The following is a 26,569-nucleotide window of genomic DNA, read 5'->3' as shown; positions in this document are numbered from 1 at the left end:
CGGGGCTGCCGGGCGGGCCGGCTGGGCGTGGCTTGTGGGCGGGGCTGCCGGGCGGGCCGGCTGGGCGTGGCTTGTGGGCGTGGCTTCCGGGCGGGCCGGCTGGGCGTGGCTTGTGGGCGTGGCTTCCGGGCGGGCCGGCTGGGCGTGGCTGCCGGGCGGGCCGGCTGGGCGTGGCTTGTGGGCGGGGCTGCCGGGGCGCCGGCTGGGCGTGGCCTGTGGGCGGGGCTGCCGGGCGGGCCGGGCCGGGCCGGGCGGGCGTCCCGGCGGGCGGCGGAGACGCCGGGCCGGGCTTGCCGGCGCGATGGGCCGGCAGCTGGGGGCGGACGAGCTGGCGCTCGTCTTCTCCTTCCTGGGGGCGCGGGACCTGCTGTGCGCCGCGCAGGTGAACAAGGTGAGGAGGGCGAGCCTCCGGGCGGGCCCAGGGCGGCCCGGCCGAGTGTGCGGGGACGCGGGCCTCGGCCTCGGGGTTCCTCCCTGGCCCGGAGCCCTTCTCCTTCCTATTTCCGGCCTTTTGAACACATCCTGGAACTTTCCTGCGGGCTTCTGCCCGCCAGCTCCTGGCCTCCCTCGGGGTCTCGGGGGGGGGGGGGCTCGCTGCGCTCGCACCCTGCCCCTGTCACCCTCGCTCCTGAGCCCCGAAGCACGAGTGGAGCCCCCCAGCCGCCCGGTGCACCGTCACCCCGCCACCCGCCCAGCGTCACCGTGTCAAACGACAGTTAGCATCATGTGTTCACTAGCTGCTTTTCCTTATCAGGCAAATCCTAAGAGGAATTGAGCCTGGCGTGGTAGTGTATGCTTGTAATCCCAGAAGTTGGGAGGCAGAGACAGGAGGGTTGCAGATTCCAGGCCAGCCTCAGCAATTCAGGCCCTCTGCAACTCAGTGGGAAAATTTCAAAAAAAAAAAAAAAAAAAAAAAAGAATAAAATAGGGTGTAACTCAAGGGAAGAATGCCCCTGGGTTCAGTCTTCAAGACGACACACACAGAGGGGTTTTATCTTCTCCACTGTGTCCCTAGTGCCCAGTATATGCCTTGACATTTATTGTCCCCTCAGTAATATTTATGAATAAATGCACTCAAGGAGTTTAAAAATATTGTTAAATCATTTAACAAAAAGACCAGTAAACATACTTCCTTGAATGCCATAATGATCATTTAAAATATACCTAGTAAAATGTTGAGTTTTAACTCCATTTTTACTGATAAGGAAAATGAGTATGACCCAGCGACTTGTCTGTGATCGGAATTACACACTGGGCTGGGATTGGATCCCTGGCAGTTTTCATAAACTGTAGGCTCCAGGTAACTTGGGTAGAGCTTGGGAGGTATCTTATACCCTTTGGTGGTACCAACTTTCGTGGCTAAGGGTCCCCATAGGTAATGTTAAGGTGAGTAACCCCTGCCTCATGATGTTATCACAAAGCCCAGGGTCTAACCGAAGGACCCTCAAATGCAGATAGCATTTGTTTTGCAAGACGGAGTACATATTATTTTGTATTACATATCTATTTGGGAAATAAGATTTCAGTTGGATTTGGAACTAACAGAAACAATAAAGAAGACAATGCCCAGATCTTTGTGTGGCATGATTTTTGCAAAATTAAATTTTTTCCCTTTTGCACTGGGGATTGAACCAGGGGCCTTGTACCGCCCAGCTACATCACCCAACCTTTTTATTTTTTATTTTGAAACAGGGTTTTACTAAATTGCAGAGGCTGGCCTTGAATCTGCATTCCTCCTGTTTTAGCCTCCCAATATTGAGATTTCAGGCCCGTGTCACCACACTCAGCTGCAGAATATAAATTTACATCTTTATTAGCCAAAAAGACTGGGTAAGATTGAAAGTTTGATCTAGCAGATAAGTGAGAGCTATCGCAGTGGGAGGCTGGGCTCAGAGAAGACAGTGGTTGCTTCCTTCAGGTCTTACAGAAATACTCATACCTGGTATAGGGCCTTCAGAGCGGCTGGACCACCTGAGGCCCTTTATTTGCCCACTAAAGTTGTTTAGGCCCCAGAATATGGGGTGGCTTAGCTGGGGAGGCCAGGACATTCCAAGAGGCAGTCCTTGGCCAAGGGAGAGGAGTCTGGCACTCTGACACCCCATTCTATGTGACAGGCCACTGTGAGTTTCTTGCAGATAATTCTGTAGAGAGAAATTGTGAGAGGCCCCCGTAGTGACTCCCCTGAGAGGCGCCTCCCAGTCTACCATCTTGGCACCTCTGGTCTACCCTCTTGGTCCTTCCTGACTCCATTTCTGTGGTTTCTTCTCATTTTCTGATCTCATTTCCAGGTCCTGCTCCTCACAGCAGCCAAGGCGACCCTCTTAAAATGTAGTCTGTCTCTGTGGTTCTTATAAACTTCCCTAGGAACTTCCACTGTTTGTGCCATTGTGACTTTTGGGAGTTGGTCTGAGCCCACCTCCAGCTGTTTCCCATCCCTCTCCAGTGAGAATCGTATGTTCTAATTAAGGCACATCACTTGCCCATCTTTTCCACACCTGCGAACCCTGTTTGCTCAGCTGCCTGGCTCTCTGTTCCCCTCACAGGTTGAGGCAGGCTAGGTGCTAACTGCATAGCTACTGAACAGATACTCCCTTCTCTCTCCTTGCTCTAGGCCTGGAGTGAGGTTTCAAGGACCAGTGAACTGTGGAGGTGAGTGAAAAGAGCCAGGGGTGGAGAGACGGTGCGCTGGACATGTCTGAGCCTCTGCTGCATTTCTGGCTCTGTGGAATGCATGGAAAGGCTTATCTACGGCCCTCCCCCCAGGACACTCCTCTCTGGTTAAGGACCTAAGGCCAAAGAGTTGTTGGCCGACATAAAGTAGGGTGGCCAGACTCTGGCAGAAACGCACGGGGAATGAATGTAGCCGGCAGATAGAAGACAAATCAGCAGCAATGTGATCACACTGCTTTTAGTCAACTTTGGTATGTATATAGCAAATCTACAGCAATATAAGTACATATGATGTTACAACATATAGAAAGGGAAAGACCTATTAGATCTCTTACCTCTCACTAAATATAGTACTGCTTTGACTGTCCACTAGGAGTTACTTTTTAAGTTTTGTTACTCATGATGAGAAACACCTGTTTACATATGAAGGTTCTTCAAAATATGAAGTACATTTTTGGGATGACTGTGCCTTGAGATATTCGACAACTCAGCAATGCCAGTAGTTTCCAGATTATATGGCACTGTTTGTTTGGTACTGGTAGTCGAACCCAGGGGCATTCTATCTCCAAGCTATACCTCCAGCCCTTTTTTCATTTTTTATTTTGAAACAGGGTCTCACTAGTTGCACAGGGTCTCACTAAATTGCTGAGGCTGGCTGGCCTTGAACTTGTAATCCTCCTGTCACAACCTCCATCAAATACTGGAATTACAGGCATGCACTATCAGTTTGTTTTTAATTAGCTTTTTATTTGTAGTATTAATTGGAAAGTAATCTCTTAAGTCAGTTTTGAAGTAAGAACTTTTATTACAATTCAGTATCTCTATAGTTTGGGGAACTGTAGTTTCAGTTCTGGAAACTGAGTTTTCAGTAGGTAAGTAGACAAAATTATGTCTTGCCAAGTGTATTTCTCAAAGAAATTGTTATATTAGGATGAATGAATGGACTCATGGTTGGTGTACGTATTTGTGGAAATCCTTGCAGAGGAACAGTCTTGGTTAACTGTGTGAGATGCCAATCCCAGCCTGTCCTGGTCATCATCTTTGCTGGTAAGCAAAGGAAAGGTTTAAAAAAAACATTCTCTTCACATCGTAGAACCACCACATAGTGTTACTATACAGTGCCAGGCACCTCATTTAATTTACCTATGTGCAGGCCAGATCATTAGTGGGTCTTCATTTCATTAACTATTCCACAGTGTTTGTGTTTAACTTTTTAGCATAAGGTCATCCCTTATGATTGTCTTTTTTGTTTTATAAAGACTCCAGACTTTTGAATGTTCACGTGGGCTAGTCCTATGGAGGCAAAACAAAGTTGTCTGAGGCTCTCTGCTTCCACAGGCTGTCAGTGTGCTGCTGTGGTACAAAGACAAGGCACTCAGCAAGTGCAGTGAGCCATCACCTCGTGAGCGTGAGACCTCTGTGTGCAGAAGCTCTGCAGAGCCTCACGCACAGGTATCCAGTGGCCATCTGAGTCATGATGGTGGAGACCCTGTGTGTTGTACCCGTTCAGACCACAGGGCCGAGGACCAGTTATTTCCCATCGACTCAGTCTCTGCCCTTGAGATGCGTGAGCTGGTCTGGAGCCAGAAGGTGTGCATTGGCTCTAGCCTCTGAGTGCTGACGCCTCCGTCCATGAGGCCTTTCTTGCCAGGTGTGCACTCTCCTTGTGCGTTTCCATAGTACCAGAACTGTTTTCCGGAACTTAGTAAGTAGAATCCACATGAAGAAACAAGAGCATCAGAAACAGTAACTATCGGCATATATAAAAGATACTCTAAACTTTTGTAGCTCTTTTCTTCTCTCATGTGATTTAAAACAACTGCATAAAACAAGAGCTAAACTTCTTTTAGCTGGACGTGGTGGAGCTCTCCTGTAATCTGAGTATTTGGGAGGCTGACACAGGAGGATCATGGGTTTAGAGCCAGCCTCAGCAACTTTGTAAGGCTCTTAGCAACTTGGTGAGACCCTGTTGCCAAATAAAAAAATGAAGTGGGCTGGGACTGTAGCTTGGAAGTAGACTACCCTTGGGTTCAATCCCCAGCACCATGATAAATAAATAAATAAATTTCTTTTGACGAGCATTCATTGTGTGAAGATCTCATTATGACAGCAATAGAAAGGAGGAGGCCAGGAGCACATGAACCTGTGTAGGAGCAAATGTCTTATGTACTGTTGAAGTTATGCTATTAACTAAAGTTGGGTTGTTGTAAGTTAAGCTTTAAATTATAATCTCCAAGGAAGCCACTACAAATCAACCAAAAATTATGATAGTACATAGCCGGACATGGTGGCGCACACTTGTAACCCCTATGCTGTGAAGCTGAGACAGGAGGATGGCGCAGGTTCAAAGCCAGCCCCAGCTACTTAGCGAGGCTCTCAGCAACTTAGTGAGACCCTGTTTCCAAATAAAATATAAAATAGGGCTGAGGGTATAGCCTGAGGGTATAGAAAGCCTCTGGGTTCTACCCCCAGTACCACACACACAAAAAAAAAATTATGATAGGACAAGTGACAAGGGAATTAAATTAGTACACTTGGAAATGTTTAACACAAAAGGAGGCATTAGTGGAGGAATGGGGAGAAAGACAGGTGTATGTTCTCTCTCATCAGTAACTACATTGATCAAAAAGACAAGGATTGAGGAGTGGGTTACAAAAATGATCCAACTTCACACTGTCTACATGTGACACACACTTCATTTTGCTTTGCAGGCTGGGCATCCATCCCAGATGGATTACACAGGCTGGAGCAGCACTGAACCTCTGTAGTACTGTCCAGCCCCAAGATGGCTTTAGACCCAAAGACACAGACACGTTCATAATAGAGGAATAGAGATATGCCATGCAAATAGTAACAAAAAGAGCACTGAAAGGCTCTACTGCTATCAGAAAATGCAGACTTTAAGAAAAAATTTTACTAGAGATGAAAGAATTTTTTTTTTTTTTTTTTTTGGTGCTACTGGGGGTGGAATCCAGGGGCTTTCTACTTCAGGCTATACTCTCAGACCTATTTTATATTTTATTTGGAGACAGGGTCTCACTAAATTGCTGAGGCTGGCTTCGAACCTGTGCGATCCTCCTGTCTCAGCCTCCCAAGCGCTGGGATTACAAGCGTGCGCCACCACGCCCGGCTCCAAGGAGTGTTTTATAAGGATAAATGGGTGATCTGCTGAGACGATATGACACTTACATATGCCTCTAACAACAGAGTGACAAAATGCATGAAGGACTGACAAAATTCAAGTATAAACACTAGAAGCTGGGTGTGGTGGCACATGCCTGTAATCCCAGTACTTGAGAAGCTGAGACACCAGGGTTTCAGGACCGCCTTCACAAGTACTGAGACTCTTCTCAACCTAGCAAGACCCTGTTTCAAAATAAAAAGAAAATAAGGCTGGGGTGTAGCTCAGAGGTAGAATGCCTCTGAATTCAATCCTCAGTAACTAACACACACACACACACACACACACACACACACACACACACACACACACACACAAAATAGGCCTAAGAGTGTAGCTCAGATGTAGAATCCCCCTAGGTTCAATCCTCACAAAATAAATGAATAAGTAAATTAGAGACTTCAAAGAAGTAGTCTTTTGAATCCCATTTGTTTAAATTCTCTGCATCTGTCTCCTTACATGTTAGAAGCAGATGAGATTCTAAGTCGCTAGTTTGTCATGGAGGTTTGCTGGATATAAAAATGCACCTCACAGTCGAGCAGGCTAGCGCATACTTGCAATCACAGTACTTGGGAGGCTAAGACAGAAGGATCGCAGGTTCATGGCCAGCCTCAGCAACTTGGTGAGACCTTGTTTCAAAACTAAAAAGGGCTGGGAGTCTAGCTCAGAGGTAGAAAGCCCCTGGCTTTAATCCCTAGTCACACACATGCACACGCGTGCACGCTTTTGCCTTACACATAGTGAGCAGTCATTCTGTGTTATCACTGTCCCTATCTTATAGGAAACAGGCCTAGGTAGGCAACGAGTTGTCCAGGATTTCAGAGCCAGGATTCAGAGCTAGACGTATGCTCCCACGTCTATGAGTGCTACATCCTGCCTGGATTTGTGGTTCTGCTTTCTAGGCAGCTGTGCCTGAGACGGTGGTCCTCTTGCAAAGCCTCCCAGATGGTCTTGGGTACGCAGACATGGAAACAGTACTATCTGTGCCGTTCTGAGCTGGAATTCCGAGTGGAATCTGGACGGCCAGGGAAAGACTTCACCTGCAAAGCAATTGCTGGGCACACAGGTATGAAGGGGGAGCCATGTTCCCTCCCTTCTCTGCTCAGTCTCCCTGCTCAAGTCTTGAGGAATTTGGCATTTCAGCCAATAATGTGGAAAGGGCTACCTGATGATTATATATCTTGCCAGACTATATTACTTGTATGTATTTAATCATCACAGTATCACTGTGACAAAGAGATCATTATAGCTGTTTCACAGTATGCAGAAACAGAAACTAAGAGAGTTGGGAGTAGTCCCAGGTCATGTGGCTGGGGGCGACGAGAGTCCTGGGAGCAGAACCCAGCTGCAGCTCCAAAGCTGTAGCTCTTTAGTGAGTGCTGGTTGTATTCCTGAGACAGAGGAGAGAGAGAAGTGGTATTCCCGTCAACCCTTTTCACCAAGTTGAGTGTTGAAATCCCAGGCCACCTATGTCTGTGTTCTGTTACAGGACAGATAGATAAGCTGGCTTACATCTCAACCAACGAGTACCGGTTTGACGGGAGGGCAAAGTCTGTGGTTTGTACTGTGTCCTCAGACTGTACTGTGCGTGCCTGGGACTTGAATGAGGTGAGCTGGTCCTTGGGAAGGGAAGGCAGGGACGAGACTGAATCCTTACCACATCTTTGGTCTTAGCAAGGCCCTTTGTCTTTGTGATCTTATCTATCTTGGAAAACTCCAAAGGCAGGAGAAGCTCCATTTTGCAGATGAGAAAGCTGAGCCTGCATTTGACTCACCACTCTGCCAGGTCACATTGGTAACAGGCATGGGGTGGACCCAGGGTTGAGACTTGAGTGTGACAGAGCTCACATGACACGTGACACATTCTTGGCTTCCTGTTGTGCTGCCTCAGAGAGAGACTTCCCAGCAGTGCCTGGAGGGGCTGTACTGACCTGGCCTAGTGCCATGCTGCTCTTCAGACTGAGTGCAGCCATCACTGCATTCTGATCTAAAGCCAGTTGGTCATGTGTTCCTCTACACTGCTCATGATGCCAGCCCACCCATCTGTTATGCCAAGATAGGTACAGCATTTAGTTACCTCCTCGTACACACTTGGACAACTTAATAAACATTTTAAGCTTTGTTAGCGCTTACAGTTAAGAAGTTTTCAGTGTTTGTGTTTTCTTTTTGGTTTTGCGGTACTGGGGATGGAACCCAGGGGCATTCTACCTCTGAGCTACAGCCCTATTTTTTATTCTTTGAAACAGGGTCTCACTGAGTTGCAGAGGGCCTCACTAGGTAACTGAGGCTTTCTGCGAACCACGATCCTCTTGTTTCAGCCTCCTGAATGCTGGCATGACAAGCGTGCGCCAACACGTTCATCTGTTCATGTATTTTTTTATGAGAACAGCCAAATGGTATTCATTATCATAACTTTATAGAAATTGCATTGATGAGCTTTATCACTGCTGTGATCAAAACACCTGACAGCATCTGCAGATTAAGCCCAAAGTCTTCCACATGCTAGCCATGTGCTCTGCCACTGAGCTCCCCCAACCCTAGTTCTTCCTCCATTTTGTAAATATCTCTTGGTGAGTAGACACTTATCTCTCACTGTCGTCAGGTCTTCCTAGAAGTGAATGTTTCCTATAATAACTGCTAGAGGTTTCCGCCAAGTGAACTTAGAATGGAAGAAGGGGAGAGGAGAGACTCACTTGGTGAGGTCTTGCCAAGTTGCTGAGGCTGACCTTGAACCTGTGGTCCTCCGTCTCAGCCTCCAGAGTCCCACCCCTGGTGAGCGAGGTGAGCCACACCTGCCTAGAGAGGGTCTTCTTTTGAAAGAGTCTTTGTGAGGGTCCTGTGAGGTTTTTGGATCTGAACGTTCATTCCTCTTCCAAGACTTGGTAAGTTTTTAGCTATTATTTGGTTAAAACAGATTTTTAATCTTTTCCCCTCTTTTCCTTTTCGAATTCCCATAGTGTAAATATTTGCCCACTCAGTGGTGTCCCATGGGTTTTCTAAATTTTCTTTTTTCTTTTTTTCTGACTGATTTATCTAAAAAGGCTCATTTTCAACTTTGGAAATTCATTCTTCTGCTTGGTCTAGTCTATTGAAAAATCTCAATTATATTTTTTATTTTAGCTCTAAGATTTGTTAACTTTTATAATTTATTATCTGTTGAATTACCTCATTCTGATCTGAATTGTTACCCTCATCTTACTGTCTCTATTCTCTGTCACTCTCTTCCCTCTGCCTGGAGGACTGACCCTCTGTACTGGGAATTGAACCCAGGGACATTGTGCCTTGGGGCTATACCCCCAGCTCTTTTAATCTCTTTTCTCTTACATCTAGACTGCAGGTGTTTTGAGGAACTGGGTAAAGCTTTGCAGTACTCAGTCTACCAAGGCAGAGCTGAGGGTGATGGTGCTGGCGGCAGCCATGACACCGGGACTCAGGCTGTGGAGGGTTGTCTGCAGTCCTCACAGAGCTGAGTGCCAGTGGTGCTGGGATTTCTAGCAGCAGCAGCCATGATGCTGGGGCCACCTGCTGGACCCTGGAAGCAAGCTGAACTCCGGGTGGGCTGGAGGGACACCAGCTTGCATTCCTTCTCTGCAGCAGAGAAATCTTGTGGGTCCCTTACAGCTCCCCAGATTGGGGAGCAGCTCAGCAGCACAGTGCTTACCTAGCCTGGGCTCCATTCTCATCACAGCTGGGGAAAGAGAGGAGGAAACAACCCCCAAAATAAACAAAAACAAGCTGGCTGCAGTAGCGCATGCCTATAATCCCAGTACTGGGAGGATGAGACCAGAGGATTGCAAGTTCAAGGCCAGCTTCAGCAACTTAGCAAAACTGTCTGAAAATAATTTTTCCCCCAAAAAAGGTCTGGGGATGTAACTCAGAGGTAGACTGCCTCTCAGTCCAATCTCCATACCAAGCAAAAACACCAAAAACATAAACAACAGCAGCAACAAAAAAAGCAAAAAAAACCCACCTATAAGTTTTGTTTTAGGAATCAGTCATACCCTATCCCTCTTATTATTTCAGAGGAATAATTAGGCATCTAATTATTAGGCATCTGTTGAGTTCTCTGGCAGGTGATTTACTGATTTTCCTCTACACAGGTTTAGCCTTCTGAAGCTGAAATTACATTTTATTTAAGCTAACAGTGTTTATATTACTGTAGTTATTAATATACATGGACTTCACAGCTGAGCCATAGGACAGCATTACCATACTATTCTCTTTCTCCTACCATAACAATTTGCTGTTCTTGAAGTTAATAATTACCCTTTTTAAAAAAAAAACCGCTTAATTTTACTTGCTTAAAATGCTAATCCTCTTTTTTTTTTATCAGCCCTATGTGATTTTGATGGTTTTGCACACTGTGTTTTGTTCTTGGGCCCCTGGTTGGTCCTGGGAGTTGAGCCTGTCTCTTCCTAAAGCCACAGTATACAGAGCCAGCAGAGATATTCCTGTGTCCTGGGCCCCGCATCTGCGCCTCACAGCCCACGGGCAGGAAGTGGCTGACATACTCTAGTGTTCAATTGCACTGACTGTTGCTTTGCTACTCAGAAATACAAGAGTTGCACTGCCTTTTTGCACACTTCAGTAGCACTAACCATTTGCAAAACTTATGTATTTCCTCAAGAACCAGTTCCATCAGGCCCCCTGCTGCTAGCTTGTATTAGTGATAGTTATATTAGCTGTTGAAGCAATATAAATCAAACCATGGGGGAGTAATAGAGAAATATTAAGATATCATGATTGGAAAGAGAAAGATCATGATAAAGTTGATAAAGAAGAGAGATCATAATGGCTCAAAATTGGGATGAACCCTTGCCATGCAGACCTGGGAATTCTGGGGGTCGCCCTGATGCCCTGTCTCAGTGCACTGTGGGCCCAGTGGCAACAGGCATTCTGTTCCAGTTTTCCTAGTGCCAGAGGCAACCATGGGATGGATCCAGCAGCTCGGGTGGTTGCCCCCTGTGGATCAGCAGACTGTGTGTTGGGGGGATAGGCCTTGGCTAGGGCACCACTGGGCACACCCCAGAGGGGGGGGAGGAGACATTCTAAGCGGGGAAGCTGCATCCGTGCAGCATGAACAGTTGATGGTAGTGCATCACAAGACTTGGTGAGATAGTAACGCGCAAATGCTCCACGTTGGCTGAGAGCAGCGAGCAGCTGTGGGCAGCCCCGACTCCAGCACGCGGTGCATCAGTGTTGCATCTGCCTCCCTGCCCAGTTGTGCGGCACGGTCCTTCTTCAGTCAAGCCCTGGCTTGCCAACCAAAGTGCTTCAGGTGCGTCCTGCCATGATGAAGGCCCCTGTGCCACCCTGCTCTCAGGAGGTCTTCCTGAGTGCTCCAGCCACGTCCTCTCTAGGATACGGTCTTCACTGTTCTCCCTGTGTGCTGTAAGGGGGGTCACGTCCCGCACCCGCCTGCCTCCATGTGCACTGTGGAGCCAGGCATGGAGTAGGCACAGGAAGTGGAATCTGGCTGAGCGCAGGAGAGGGAATAATGGGCTCACGGAATGAAGGGCCCAGTATCAGCTGTTAATTCTGTCACCGGCAGGGCGTGGAGATCTGGTGCAGCCCTCTGCAGCCTGCGCCTCTGGTGAATGTGGTGCCCTACCCTCAGCGGCAGCTGGTTGCTACTGTGGACGAGCAGGGATTGATCAAGGTGTGGAAAGCAGAGACGGGGCAGGAGTGTGCCTCCTTCTGCTTACCCTCCTCCCCTCCTGCAGTGGAGGCCTGCGACCGTCAAGAGGGCGCCTTGCTGCTGGTGAGTGAGCTGGCTCGCAGGAGCTCCTGCAGGACCTAGCCGCCTTCCTGGGGTCTGCACCATAGCCCTGTGGCCACAGGGACGGGTGGAACCTCGAACGAGGCCCTCTCCACGGCACAGCATCATGGTGGTCCTCCTGCCGCTGTGGAGTGCAGATTCCTTTTCCTGTCCTTCAACTCCGCAGGTAGGGGCGGCCTCTCTTTCCCTCAGTGAGACCCAGAATGGGACCACTGAGGGTGCGTCACATGCCTTGCATGGCTCCTGGTCTCTGCCTGTAGTCCTTCTACCTGCAGTTTTATTACTGCACTTTTGCCCTTCATTCCTATTTTCAAGATCTTGCTAAGGTTCAACTCAGGAAAAATGTGTAACTGCTTATTAATATCAGTGAGCTAGATGAGGGTCACGAAGATGGCAGAAATCAAAGTGGTGAGCCGCTGCTGAGAACTGATCTTTCCTTAGTGGCACTTTCTCAGGGGCTGCTGAGAAGCCAAGAAGACCTTTGACTGCTGAAGAATGAAAGCTGGAATGCAGGGCCGCTACAGAAGGACCCACAGGAGTGGGATTAGCAAGTGTGGCAGCCTAAGGCTTACACAAGTGCAGCTTAGAACCCTGGTCCCCAGTCGAAATAAGTGGAAATTCTCTGTGGACAATGTTGACAGCGCCCCACACCTCGCAGGGATTATAGGTATGGGCCACCACAATCAGTAATATGTCTTCAAGTACAGGTTCACTGTGCACTTAAACCAGGCACAGGAGATGAACTCCTGTAAACTGGAACTGGCAGGACAGATAGGAGACAGCATAAGGAGAGCAACAGGGCTTTTGATGTGGAGATCAGAACACCCAGAGTTGCTATCTGGGGAAGATAAGTTTCAGCAGAGAACTGTTAAGGCTGCACAGAATTAAGTAACAGATTTAGAAAAGAGCCAAGTGAAAATTCTACAAATAGAAGAACTCATTAGCAAGATGAAGAACTCAGTGGTTGGATTCTTAGCCAGCTAGAAGAGGGAGTCACACAGTGCCTGGAGGAGGCGCAGGGAGCCCGTGGGCTATGGACATCGCACTGTTTGACTCGGAGAGTAACACGAATATTACTTCTAGTAAGAAATCTTTGAGGTTTTGTGCATTTTGTTTATGTTGTCCTATAAGTCAAAAAGAGCTGAACTGGAAGAGAAGTGAAAAGAACCTAGAATAAACCACAGGGATACGAATAATAGTAAGTATAGAAAATAGGGTAAGAGAGATTACCAGTGTTTCTCAGATATAATGGGGATGTGAATCAACTGGAGATGTTTAAGATCAGGTTCCGATTCAGTAAGTCCCAGGAGATGCCTGAGATTTTGATTTAAGTAAGCTTCCAGTTAGTACTGGTACTGCTGTCGAGACCATAAAGGATCCACCAAAATTTCAAAATTTCAGTGTTGAGCCGGGCGTGGTGGCGCACGCTCGTAATCCCTGCATTCGGGAGGCTGAGACTGGAGGATCTCGGTTCACAGCTCCAGCTACTTAGGCCCTTCACAACTTAGCAAGGCCCTTTGCAACTCAGTGAGACCCTGTTTCAAAAAAATAATAAAAGAGACTAAAAAAAAAATCAGTGTTGATATTGTTTGTGGTGCTGGGAATGGAGCCCAGGGAGCATTCTACCTCTGAGCTACATCCCCAGCCCTAGTTTTTTATTCTTTATTTTGAAACAGGGTCTCACTAAGTTGCCAAAAACCTCACTGAGTAGCCGAGGCTGGCTGCAAACCTGCGATCCTGTTGTCCGGGTCTTCCAGGTATTGGGATTACAAGTATGTGCCACCACACCTGGCTAAAATTTCAGTATTTAATTAGTATCCCAGGAATAGAGGAAGAGGTAAATGAGGAAGAAGAAATATTTGAAGAGATAATATAGGTACTTTCTCAAAATAGAGTAAGAGCATTAATCCATGGGATCAAGAAGGCCCGTAATCCCAAGCAGAGTAAATAAAAATAAATCTGCATACAAATCCATAATAGTAAATTTGAATACCTGAAGATTAAGAAAAAATATCAATTAGCAGCCAGTGGAAATAAAACTACTTTCAAAACTGTTCCCCCCTCTCTGTTTTGGGATCATATCCAGGGCCTCATGCACAGGCACATGTTCTACCCCTGGGCTACAGCCGGAAAGCAAGACTGGCTTCTTCATGGAAGCTGGGTGGTAATGGATGACACCTCAAAAGATAAAACTGCCAACCAGAATTCCAAAATCAGAAAACATATCTTTCAAGACACAGACAGATAGACAGGAAGAAGAAGAAAGGGGAGAGAAGAGGAGAAAAGAAAAAGGTAAAATAAAATACAAACATTTTCAGCAAAAAATGGTTACTTTGCAACTGCTTACTGGAAGAAACAATACTAATGGAACTTTAGGCAGAAAGACAATGATCACTGATAAAATTTGAAAGCAATACGATTAAAGAGCAACATCAAATAACAGTATATTCTTGTAAATCAAGGATGCAAATTATAATCTAAGTCAAGGGTGCATATTGTATCTCTAACTTGCCAAAGAACAGTGAAAACAGAAGCACATCGCCTCAACCCTGAAAGGAAAGTGAGTGTGAGTAGCAGCTGTCCTACTGAGACAGAATCAAATGAAACCCAGAATTTTGTTTGGATTGTCAAAACTGATGATTCCACTAGCAGGGTCATAGGGAGCAGGTCAGAAAGTAGCTTCAGAGAGCCAGGAGTGACTGAGTTGGGCTTTTCTTATGGCTGGGAGGTGGGGTCAAGAGTAGAGTGTCATTCTAGAGCCAGAGTTTATGTAGTTTGAACTTCCAGGCAGTTCCAAGAGCTTTCTCACCATCTACAGAACAGAAGGGGAAGCAGAAGGAAAAGTGATGCTTAAAAACTGTCAGCGTTGCCGGGCGTATTGGCATACACCTGTACTCCTAGTACTCAGAAGGCTGAGATGGGAGGATCGAGGCCAGTCTCAGCAACTCAGAGAAATCCTATTTCAAAATAAAAAGTAAAATAGGGCTAGGGGTGCACCTCAGAGGTTGAATGCCCCCGGATTCCAATCCCAGAACAAAATAAATAAATGAAAAAGTAAATAAAGTGCTTAAAAAAACCCACTGTCAACTATCAGACTTTTTTACAATTCACCCAGATGTTTGATGAGTGGAATACACATATTTTATGTAACTGAATATGTCAGTGAATTTGAATGATAGGAAATTTATGGTGCCTTCTAGAGGCCTGTATTATAAAGCTGTTACCAGTGAAAGCTAGGTTAAAAGACTTGTTAAAGAGCTTGAAAAGATGAATGTTTAGAGGAGCCCACAGCAACCTGCTCCCTGAGAGTAAAGCAATACAACAGTTCTGCACCACCAAACTGAACATAGTTGTACAACTGATCAAGAGACAGCACCAGTTAAGTAGTGAGGCAGACACTTGTAATGGCTTCTTGGGGGAGGGGAAACATCACCCCTCAAAAGAAGAAAAAAACCTAAATACAAGTAGTCACCAAGAAGAAGGAGGGGGAGGAGGAAGAGGAGGAGGAGAAGCTGTTCTACATGCCTGTCTTTGGAGAGATTTGTCTCGGAGAAGATGGGCCAAACCTGGCCAGGATCGGAGCCTTTGAGGCAATCATTGAAGGAGTCTTAGCTGCAGAGAAACAAAGCACTCTCCCTCCCCCAGCAAAAGTACCTGCAGCCATAGGCACACACAGACGAAAGAGACTCTGTTTACACGTCCAACTAGCAGCAAGAAAGCCAAAGAACATTCTTACTAATTTATCTTTTTTCTCCTTTTCTCTCCCCAACTCCCTTGTTGCAACAAAGAAAGCACCCATTTAGAACTGACATTCTGGCGTTTAGAATAGGAAAAGAGGTCTGAAAGTGAGTAGAAGGAGAGCAAACTGACATTTCTCACACACATCCCCCAGCAGACTGGAGTGAATTGGAAAATGAGATGAAATTCATGTACAGAAGACATTCAGAAACCCCATCAGACAAGATCAAAGAAGAACCTCCTAATGCCACATCATAATCACAATAATTAACACAGAAGTCAAAAAGAGATTCTTAAATGCATCAAGAGCAAAAGGCCAGGTCAAACTCAGAAGTAACTCAATACTATTACTCCAGACTTCTCAGCCCAAATTCTATGCTAGGAGAGCTTAGGATGATATAAAATAACTTCTAACCAAGATTGCTATATCCAGCAAAGCTGTCTTTCAAAATGGATGGAAAAATAAATCTTCCAAGATAAACAGAAATGAAAAGACTCATCGCTAAAAAGGATTTACAAAAAAAACACACAAATTAAAAAATAAAAAATATGCATCAAACCAGAGAAGGGATGAATTCTGCCAGAGTACTAACAAAAGAGAACTAATACTGAATCAAAAAGAAAATATAACTGAAAGTGAAAGGAAAATAAAAAGCACCTCTATATAATACTGGATATAAATGGTCTCAACTCTGATGAAGACATAGATTGGCAAACTAGATTAAAAATAATCTATATGCTGCTTACAAGAAACTTGCTTTATAGACAAAAATTTCATAAGCTAAAGGTAAAAGGATAGAAAAAGATATTGCATGCAAATGGAGAACGAAAACAAGCAGCAGAGATAGCGTTTCTCATATTCAACAAAGCAGACATCAAGCCAGTAGTTATCAGAAGGGACAAAGAGGGTCACTTCTTACTGATAAAGGTAACAATCCAACAAGAAGGAATAGTAAACATTTATGCCCCAAATGTCAGCTTACTTACTTACATATAAGAAACTCTATTTGGCATTAAGGTGCAGATAGACCCCAATATGATAATAACACACCTCTCTCACCATCCAGTTCATCATCCAGACCAATGATCAGTAAAAACTATTCAGACCTAAGAATATTATAAACTAAATGGACCTAGGAGACATTTATAGATATTTCATCCAATTACAGCTGAATTCGTATTCTTTCAAGTTGCTTATGGAACCTTCTCTAAATTGACCTATTCTAGGCCACAAAGTCAGTATAAGCAATTTTTTTAAAAGCAAAATTCCTTTCATCAATTCAGATTGTAATACACTGAAAGAAGATATCAAAAGCAGGAAGACCCAGAGGAATTAAATAAATGCATGGAGATTAACAATATACCTTTGAATTAGGACTGGATCATAGAAGAAATAAAAGGAAAAAATTTTAAGTTCTTAGAATCAAATGAAAATAGATAAGCAGCTTACAAAAAATTGGCAGCAGGAATTTTAAAAGGAAACTATATCAACCAGAAAGATTCCAAATAACCTAATGATACATCTCAAAGCTCTAGAAAAACAGGAACAAACTAGCCCTAATGCCAGTAAAGGTAGGAAATAATAATAATCACAGCAAAAATTAATTAAATAGGACTTAAAAAGGTACAAAGGATTAATAAAGCAAAAAGTTGTTTTTTGAGAAGATAAAATTGATAAATCCTTAACTAATGTAATCAAAAGAAAGAATAACCCAAATTACTAAAATAAGAGATAAAAAAGGCATCACAACAGACAGTATGGAAATCCAGAGGGTCATCAGGAACAATTTTGAAAACATATTCCAATAAATCAGAAGAACTAGGAGAAATAGGAAATTTCTGGACATATTTCAACCTACCTAAATTGGACCAACAGGGTATAGAAAATCTAAACAAGCCAGGTGTGATGGTGCAGATTCACAGCAAGCTTCAGCAACTTATTGAGATCATCTGCAACTTAGACCCTGTTTCAAAATAGAAGAAAATAGGGCTTGAGATGTGGCTCAGAAGTAGAATGTCCCTGGATTCCATCTCTAGTAACACACACACACACACACACACACACACACACACACACACCCTAAATAGACCAGTAATAAGCAAAAAAATTCAAGCAGTAATAAAAGGTCTTCTGACAAAGAAAAGCTTAAGACCAGTTAGGTTTCCAGTTGAATTCTATAAGACCTTTAAAGAAGAACCAAGTCCAATGTTTCTCAAATTATTTCATAAGATAGAGATGGAATACTCCCAAACTCTTTCTATAAAGCCAGTATCACCTTAGTATAAAAATTAAATAAAGTAGCCACGCATGAAGGCACATGCTTGTAATTCTAGTACTTGGGAGGCCGAGACAGGAGGATGGCAGGTTTGCAGCCAGCCTCAGCTACTTAGTGAGGCCCTCCACAACTTAGCGAGACCCTGTTTCAAAATACAGAATACCCCTGGGTTCAATCCCTAGTTCTGCCAAAAAGAAAAAATTGAAATCAAAGATGTCTTCAGAAAATAAAATTACAGACCAATATCCTTGATGAGCATACAAGCAAAAAATAATTTGTTACTGGGGACTGAACCCAGAGATGCTGTACCCTTTGTGCTACACCTCCAGGCCCTATGCCCCTTTTAAAATTTTATATTTTGAAACAAGGTCTTGCTTAGTTACTGAGGCTGGCCTCAAACTTGCAGTCATTTCTGTTTCAGCCTCCAAAGTACTGTCATCACAGGCATGCCATGCAAAAATTCTTAAAATACCTGCAATTTGCATTGAAGATCACAACCAAGTCGGCTTCATTCCAGGGATGAAAAGTTGGTTCAGCCTATACCAAGTGAGTAAGTGTAATTCATCACAAATTGAACCAAGGACATAAATTACATGATCATGTCAATAGATGGACACAAACATCTGACAAAATCCAATGCCCATTCATGTTAAGAACTGAGGAAGTTAGGGGTGGAAGGAACTTACCTCAACATCGTAAAAGCATTATGTAATAAATCCAAATCCAACATCACACTGAATGGGGAAAAACGAATGTTTCCTCTAAAATCAGGAACAAGACAAAGATGCCCACTATCATCCCTACTGTTCAGTATAGTACTTGAAATTCCAGCTAGAAAAGTAAGTGAAGAGAAGGAGGGGGTTATTATTTTTTTGTACTTTTTTGTGTGGTACTGGGGATTGAACCCAGGGGCATTCTACATCTGAGCTACACCCTCAGCACTACTTTTTAGATTTTTTCTCATTCATTCATTCATTCATTCATTCATTCATATATATTTCAGTAATGAGGATTGAATGTTGGGTCATTCTACCTCTGATCTACACTCCCAACCATATTTTTTATTCTCTTATTTTGAAACAGGGTCTAAGTTGCAGAAGGTCTCACTAAGTTGGTGAGGCTGGCTGCAAACCTGCGATCCTCCTGTCTCAGCCTCCCAAGTACTGAATTATAAGCATGCACCATCACTCCCGGCTTTAATTTTTATTTTGAAACAGGGTATTACTAAGCTGATGATAGTCTCACTACTTGCTGAGGATATACTTGAACCTGCAATCCTCCCATCTCAGCCTCCCAAGTACTGGGATTAGAGGCATGCACCACCAAACTTCCAATAAGTATTTTAAATATCACACATAAAAGGCAGTTTGTGGAACACACCCTAATTCAGTGTGCCTCTATGAATGGGTAGAAAGGGCACTGGAAGTTCCACACCAAACCTCGTGGAAGAGGGTAGCACTTTGCTCTGAAGACTGACATGTTGTCTGTTTATATTCATTTTTGTCTGCATATTATTTTTTGTGGTGCTAGAGGTGGAACCCAGGGCTTCGTGTATACTAGGAAAGCACTCTATTACTAAGCTACTTCCATAGCCCTTGTCTGTATTTTTTTTTTTTTTTTTTTTGGTACTGGGGTTCCTGGAAACCCTTCTACCTCCAGGCTACACTCCCAGACCTATTTTATACTTTTTATTTGGAAACAGGGTCTCTTAAGCCAGCATGGTTGGCTTTGAACCTGCACAGTCCTCCTGTTTCCGCCTCCCAAGCGTGGGGATTACAAGTGTGCGCCACCATGCCTGGCCCTTGTCTGCATATTTGAAAAATATTTTGAGGCACAGCCTCAGAGTAACCAGCACGTGCACTCTGTGGAGGCAGCAGCTAAGCAGTTGTCTCCAGCCTTCAAAGGGGAACACCGCTGTTTTTGAAGACAGTGATGCTTTTTGCTGGGCTGGGCCCTGGTGCCTCTCATGCTCTGCTGTTCTGTCCATCTGTTTTCTGTTCCAGGTGGCCTGTGCTGAAGGGAACCTCTGCACCCTGACAGTGCCTCAGCTGCAGGTGGTCTCCAGCGTGACCCTGTTTCCCAACATCCCTGTGAGCCTCTTCTGCTCTCCTGACCGGCAGTGGGCGTTTGCATCCCCACAGGATTCAGACCTGAACCCAAAGGTCAGTGAAGTCTGGCTGAGTAGAAGCTCTGATACTCCAGGTGGTGGGGTGCGTGTTTGAGAGCTGCTTCTTGCACAAAACCCAGCCCCACTGCTGGTGCGAGGAGAATTCTGAAGCTCCTGCCCTCCAGCCACTGCACACAGCTGGCTCAGAGTTGCATCTGAGCTGGACAGGGCTGGCCCTGCTGCAGGGTGGGGCAGAGGCTGATTTTCAGCCAGTTTAGGGCCTTAGGAACATCCTGGTGGATGCACTCAAGAGCCTTTCAGGGGTCTGCGCACAGAGCTTCCTTGCCAGTGAGAGTGAGGGCTAGTGGGTAAGGCGGGAGGATGCTTGAGAGAGCAGCGTGCGCCTGGAGGGAGCAGCAGAGCCTCCGGGGCCTGTCCCCATCTGCTGGCGCCCTCCTCTGAGTCCCAGAGTCCTGGCAACGTCCAGACACAAGGGCCATCTGCCAGAGATGAAGCATTCCTTTTGAGTGCTCAGGTAAGCAGACCACTTCAAAAAGCAGACAGCTGAGCTGGGTGTGGTGGCGCGTGCCTATAATCCTAGTACTGTGGAGGCTGAGACTATATGACCACTGGTTCAAGGCCAGTGTGCAATCTCTTAGCAAGACGCTGTTTGAAAAAAATAAAAGGGCTAGAGTTTAGCTTTGTGGTAGAGCACCCCTGGGCTCAGTCTCAGTACCACAAAGAGAACAACAAAAACCAGGCAGCTGGTGATAGTCTTGTGAGAATACACGAGCTGCTGGAGCAGGAAGAGAGAGCGGGAAGGATCTAGAGGTCAGAGACGAGCAGCAGAGTGTGGTGCAGCGTGGCCAAGAGAGGGGCCATGGGCCCTCAGGGAAAGGAGCCTAGGGCCTGGGGTGGTGTAGGAATCATAAGAAAGGGACTATGCAGGAAGACATTTGAGTCCTCAGGAAAACAATAACCACGGCTGTTCAAAAACAAAACTGCCATTATCTGTGTTGAAGACTGACACATCAGGCTGTTTCTAGCCAGGCCAGCAGTGCTGGGATCAACCCCAGAAGCCCTGGTCCAAGCCCAGCGGGGAAGGGGAGGTGCAGACACACAAGCTGCGCTGGCCAGGCCCACGAGGGCAGGTCTGGTGCAGACAGGACCAGCTGCCCCAGCTGGCTCTGCCAGAGGACAGGGGTCAGGCTGGGCTGGGGAGCTCCTGAGTGCTCCGGTCCCTCACCTGCACTTGACATGTCTGGTGCCTCCCCAGGTGTTCTACACTCCATCCTTGCAGTGCCCACCAGATGCCGAGCCTCCGGCTTCCACTACCCTCCCCATCCACCTGAGCTCCAGAGCCTGCTGGGTTCCCGACAAGGCAGCCAGGCTGGCTGTGATGCACAGGGATGCCAATGGCGTGCAGCTCGTGGTCACAACCTTTGAGTTAAGGGCCAGCAAGTCCAGGGACAGAGTGGACGTCCAGGGTAAGGATCCCCACCACTAGCTATGAGGCTCCCAGGGCAGTTGTACCCACAGCATCCTTGCGGCTGGAACCCAAGGCCTGACTTAGAACTGAACCTAGAGGAAGATTTATTTGCTTACAGTTTTTGTAGGTTTGGGATTCAGTCCATGTGAGGCTGGAGATCGTGGATCTTGGGGTGAGGCAGCGAGAGGGAGAGCCCAAGACCCCGCTCTCACATCATGGAGGCCAGAAGCAGAGAGAGGGCCAGGGGAGTAGGAGCCATATATAATCCCCAAAGCCCGAGCCCAGGGGCACACCTCCTCTAGGTACACCCAGCAGCCCAGCCACCACCCAGCAGATAAATCCACGGCAATGCTGAGACCACAACCAAGCCCCACTTCCAAACCACCACTGTGTTCCATGAGGGCTGGAGGACACCCCGAATCTAAAATAATTATCACAAGTTTCTCCTCTCTGTGAAAGAGAATGCTCTAACACAAGTTCTACTGTGAGCTGGGTGTGGTGGCGCACGCTTGTAATCCCAGCATTCAGGAGGCTGAGACCGGAGGATCACGGTTTGAGGACAGCCTCAGCCACTTAATAAGGCCCTCCGTAACTTAGGGAGACCTTGTCTCAGAGAATAAAACATAGGGCAGGGGGTGTAGCTCAGAGGTCAAACGCCCCTGGGTTCTATCCCCAGACCCGCAAAAAAAAAAAAAAGTTCTGCTGTGACTTTATGCACTGGTGGGCGACGGTGTCCCTGCACAGGCTGGGCGTCCTTTGTGGCCCTGGGATTCAGAGACGTGAGCACATCCACCCCCATGGTCTCCCTCCAAACTGGTCTTCCCGTGTCCAGTCGCTCCTCCCTCTTCTCCCAACCGTGTCAAAGGCCCCGCTCTCAGCACCGAGTGCAAAGCTCGGAAAAGCTGGAACTATTTCTTCTGCCAATGAGTGGCTAGTCCAACAGGAAAGATATGATCCACGTTCCTCTTCACTGTCCCGCGATGTCTGAACACCCACACCGCTCTGACATGCCTTCTCTGTGGTCCTTGGCACGTGTTTCTTTGTAGCATGCTCATTTGTTTTCAAATCACTTGTCAGTTTGGCTTTGAGCCCCCTGGCAATGGAGGAAAGAGGGAAAACAGGTTGCCTGCTGCCAGAGCACACACTTTCTTCCCAAGAGGCCGTTGCTTTCCTGGTGGACAAGGCTGCCATGCAGTCTGCTGAGTGGGGCCTTCACCGGCTCTTGGCAGGTGCTGAGTTCACACACTGCCGTTTCTTCCCTCACCCTGTCTTAGGTGGGAAAAGGAAGTGGGAGGAGAGCGCCCCATTTCCTGAATGGCTCCATGTGCCAGAGCCTGTACCACCAGTCACTTCCCAAGCGCACCGTTTGACCTTACAGCCCCGTGGTGTGCCATCGTCAGCCCTCGGCTGCTGATGGAGACTGGAGCCGAGAGCAGCTGCCCTTTCCACTGCACTGCATCATCGTAGGTGAGGCCCGTGTGCCCGAGGGGCTGACTGTGCATCTCCATTCCCCAAGCACAACAGGTGGCAAGTTTCCCCCTGCCGGACACCATGATGCCACCTCACCTCATGCAGGGCCACAGCTCCCAGGTGATCCTGCTGGCCTCCAGCTCGGAGCTGGTGCTGTTCACCACACATGGCCTGCAGCTCGCAGCCTTCCAGGACCACCAGAAGCCCATCACGTCCCTGTGGGTGGTGAGTGCAGCGTCTCCTGGCCGTGGCATGCCCCCCTTCCTTGGAGCCCATGTCTGAACCTCACTTGACTTCATTTCAAGGACCCAGACCGAGTCATCACTTCTTCCTTCGACCTCTCTTTGCGTGTCTATGTATGGAATAAGGAAAATAAGATCCCAGTCCTCAAGAGCTGCTATCACTTGCATGGAGGATCCCACAGATGGGGCAGGTAATTCACTCTTTCCCTTTACTTTACCTATAAAATGTCCTCACGTGGCCTACAAAGATGTGTTTCTGTTTTGCTTTGGAAATAGGGTCTCACTGTGTTTCTTGGGCTGGCCAGCCTCAAGTGATCCTCCTGCCTCATTCTCCCAAGTGGGTGGAGGCTCCTGCCACCACACCTAACTCAAAGCAGGTTTTTTTAAAATGTTGGATGAAGCCGGGCGTGGTGGCGCCATGCTTAGGAGGTGGAGACAGGAGGAACGCGCAGGTTCGAAGCCAGCCGCTCTGGCTTAAGAGACCCTGTTTCCAAATAAAAATATAAAATAGGTCTGGGAGTGTAGCCCAGAAGTAGAAGGGCTTCCAGGAACCCCAGTACCACCGAAAATAAATAAATAAATAAATAAATAAATAAATAAAAATAAAAATAAATGTTGGCTGAATGTTAGTAGGACTTTAGAGCCCAGCCCACTCTGTGCTGTGTTGGAGACCAGCCACTGCTCTTGTTGTTTTCCCTTCTGTTAAAAAGCCCAATTGTAAGCTCTAGCCGTGTGTTATGTACACTATCTCTTGCGATGGACAACACTCTCCAATGCAGTTGGCATCATCTACATGTTACAGAAAAACAGGCGGAAGGGTGGCTATTTTGTCCAAAGTCCAGTGGAGAATGCATGGCTAAGCTTTCCTTGGACCTTGAGTCTGGCCTTCTGGAAAATGGCTGCACCCATGAGCACTTGCAGTTAAATCTCCTTCATTCAAGACAGCAAGAAGACCGATGAGGAACTGATAGGGTAATATTAAATTCTGGAGAAATGACTCAAACTTACCCAGACTAAATGAGGCACTCCATTACTGGGAGCTTTTCAGAGGAGCTGGCATCATTGTGATTTAGGCATCTTCTTTCACGCAAGGGCTCTGAAATGATACTCCCACTAAGAATGTGATGGCACCTGCCAGTTGTGGCTGGTGGATTTAGATCCTCAAGTCAAAGCTCAGAGTAAATAATGGATGCAAACAGTGCTGGACGGTACTGACTGGCCGTGAGAAGGTACACAAGGCTGAGTTCATGTTCATGTCGAAGTGTTCACTACTTAAATGTCTGTCCTTTTCTCAGATCAGCGCCTGACATGCCCCATTGCTTTGCAGAGGATTTACTCATGTGGAGAGCGACAGCATGAGCATTGTGGGTGTGGAAGTCCGAAGCACTGGAGGCGGTATTCTGAGGTCATACTGCTTCAGAGTTCAGCGTGGTGAAAAAGATTACACCAGAGAGGAGGATCTCTGCTGTTCTGAAAATAGAATGCCCATCTAGACCTCATGGAAATGGGGTGGCATGTTGGAAGAGGCCCTGGTTGCAATCTCAGCAGTAGATAATCACTGGAATGGGCTTATCTGGGTGGCGGCCTGGGCTGCTTGCTTGTGGCTAGAGAGGGTGGGTCCCCGGCCTGTGGCCTTGGGGATACATGGTTCACCCTCCCTTTGCTTGCTCTCTTGCTTTCGGCCTTCCTGATGTGAGAACAAAGCCTTGCACTCTCTCCGCTTTACACTGCGAATTGTGTTCTGAGAACTATGGTCCCTGGCCTCACATAACTGGATTTAAAATCTCCAAACCTACAACTTAGAGCACTCACAGAATGCTGGCTTTGCTGGGAAAAGGGGGTCATGGATGCCTCCCCCCAGATTTCAAAGGAAGTCCTGGGAATCCAGGCAACCTGTGGCCAGGGAACCCCTGAAACCAGGCTCCACTGGGGCAATTTTTGAAGCTGTGAGGATGAAGCCATGGTTATAAGAAAACCTCCATGATTTAGAAACACCAGAAATGTGGAGGAGCACAGGGAAGGCTCTTGCAAGGGCAAGTGCACTGCCATTGCAGCCAGCCGGGCTGCAGGATGGGGCTGCCAAGGCCTTGAGATCACATCTCACCACCATGTGTCCAGATCAAATGCTTTTCCTGCCAGATTTCAGTACTGTTTTGGTCCTAATTCCTTCTTTCTTTGGTCCTATTCCTACCCTTTGGAATGCAAATGTTTATTCTTTGCCATTGTATATTGGATACATGTAACATGCTCTTTATTTTGACTTTGATTTTCTTTATTAAGAGTTCACCTTGAGTCTCAGAGGAGACTTTGAACTTTGGGACTTTTGAGCAATGCTGGAACTGTTAAGACTGTAGGAACTCTTGGAGATGGACTAAATGTTATTTTGCATTATGAGGTGGCCATGAGATCTTGAGGCCAGGGGCAGAGTGTAATGGTTTGAAAACTGAATGCTCCCCTAACCCTCACGGAAAAAGGATGGCAGTGTTGGAATCAGGATTTGGCCGCAATCTCAGCAGGGATAAATCCATTGCGATGGGTTTAACTGGGTGTTGACCTGGGCTGACGGGGGGTCTGGAGAGGATGGGTCCCTGGAGCTGAGGCTTTGGGGCTACGTATGGTTCCCCCTCCTCTTGCTTGCTTTCTTGCTTCTAGCCTATATGTATGTGAGAGCAAAGTCAGTCTCTCTGCCCCCCTCTTCCCTCCCTCCCACTGCCATTCCCTGAGATGCGTGGTCCCTGACCTCACATGAATTGGACTCAAAATCTCCAAACTAAGAGCAAATAAATCTTCCTCCCTCTAAGTTGTGGGGTCAGTTGCTTTGCATACAGCCACAAGAATGTTAAGACAGATTCTCACTCTGGAAAAGAGCTTGTGTACATACAAGAACTAAATTGCTTATGGTTAGCAGGGTTTCAGGTTCAAGGCCAGTCTTAGAAATTTAGTGAGACCTTCAGCAACTTTTAGCAAGTCACTGTTTCAAAATAGAAAATAGGGGTGGGCATAACTTGGAGGTAGAGACAGGAGGATTCACAGGTTCCAGGCCAGCCTCAGCAACTTCGCAAGGCCTTCAGCAACCTAGTGAGACCCTGTTTCAAAATAAAAAATAAAACAGACTGAGAGTGTAGCTCAGAGGGAGAATGTCCCTGGGTTCAATCCCCAGTACCACAAAAGAAAAAAAAATGTTGGCTATTGGAGTATATATTAACTGAATGTTCTTTATCCTTCTGGTCTGTGTTCTGTGCGTGTAGATACAGTTAACCCACAGTTCTTGCTGTCATTCAGATTAACTTTGTGGACCCATGCTGCATGACTCCAGAGCTGACACTTTTTGTTTTGTATCATTGGTGCCCCCTCAGGTTGTCAGTATGAAAACATTTCTGACTAAAACTGAAAAAGGAACTTATTGGAAAGAAACAGAGCAGCCCCCTGGGCTCGCCACCGCCAGTGGGAAGGCCGGGAATCAGGCTGGACACAGGGCAGCAAGGCCCGACCGCCCTACCGCTGCTGTGCCGCGCTGCCCTCAGCCTTCGTCCTACCACCCTGCCCTGCTCCTCTCACCAGAACAGGCAGCATGGCCACTGCGGATAGACTCCCGCTGCTCCCCCGGGAGGGAATGA

At 46.7% G+C, this 26,569-nt stretch overlaps 1 protein-coding gene across 1 annotated transcript; it reads left to right on the top strand.

Annotated features, from left to right (window-relative positions):
• Positions 1–301: 301 nt before the first annotated feature.
• FBXW12 (F-box and WD repeat domain containing 12) lies at positions 302–26,569 on the top strand (the record flags this gene model as incomplete). Its single annotated transcript, XM_080709016.1, has 11 exons — positions 302–391; positions 2,612–2,649; positions 6,754–6,917; positions 7,341–7,459; positions 11,403–11,612; positions 19,648–19,806; positions 21,028–21,238; positions 22,757–22,935; positions 23,016–23,143; positions 24,280–24,383; positions 26,514–26,569. 11 exons carry the CDS (start codon positions 302–304, stop codon positions 26,567–26,569), a joined length of 1,458 nt encoding a protein of 485 aa, XP_080565142.1.

Source organism: Muscardinus avellanarius (genome assembly GCF_963383645.1).
Source record: "Muscardinus avellanarius genome assembly, chromosome: 13".
NCBI lineage: Eukaryota > Metazoa > Chordata > Mammalia > Rodentia > Gliridae > Muscardinus > Muscardinus avellanarius.
This window is presented reverse-complemented; position numbering and strand designations above follow the sequence as displayed.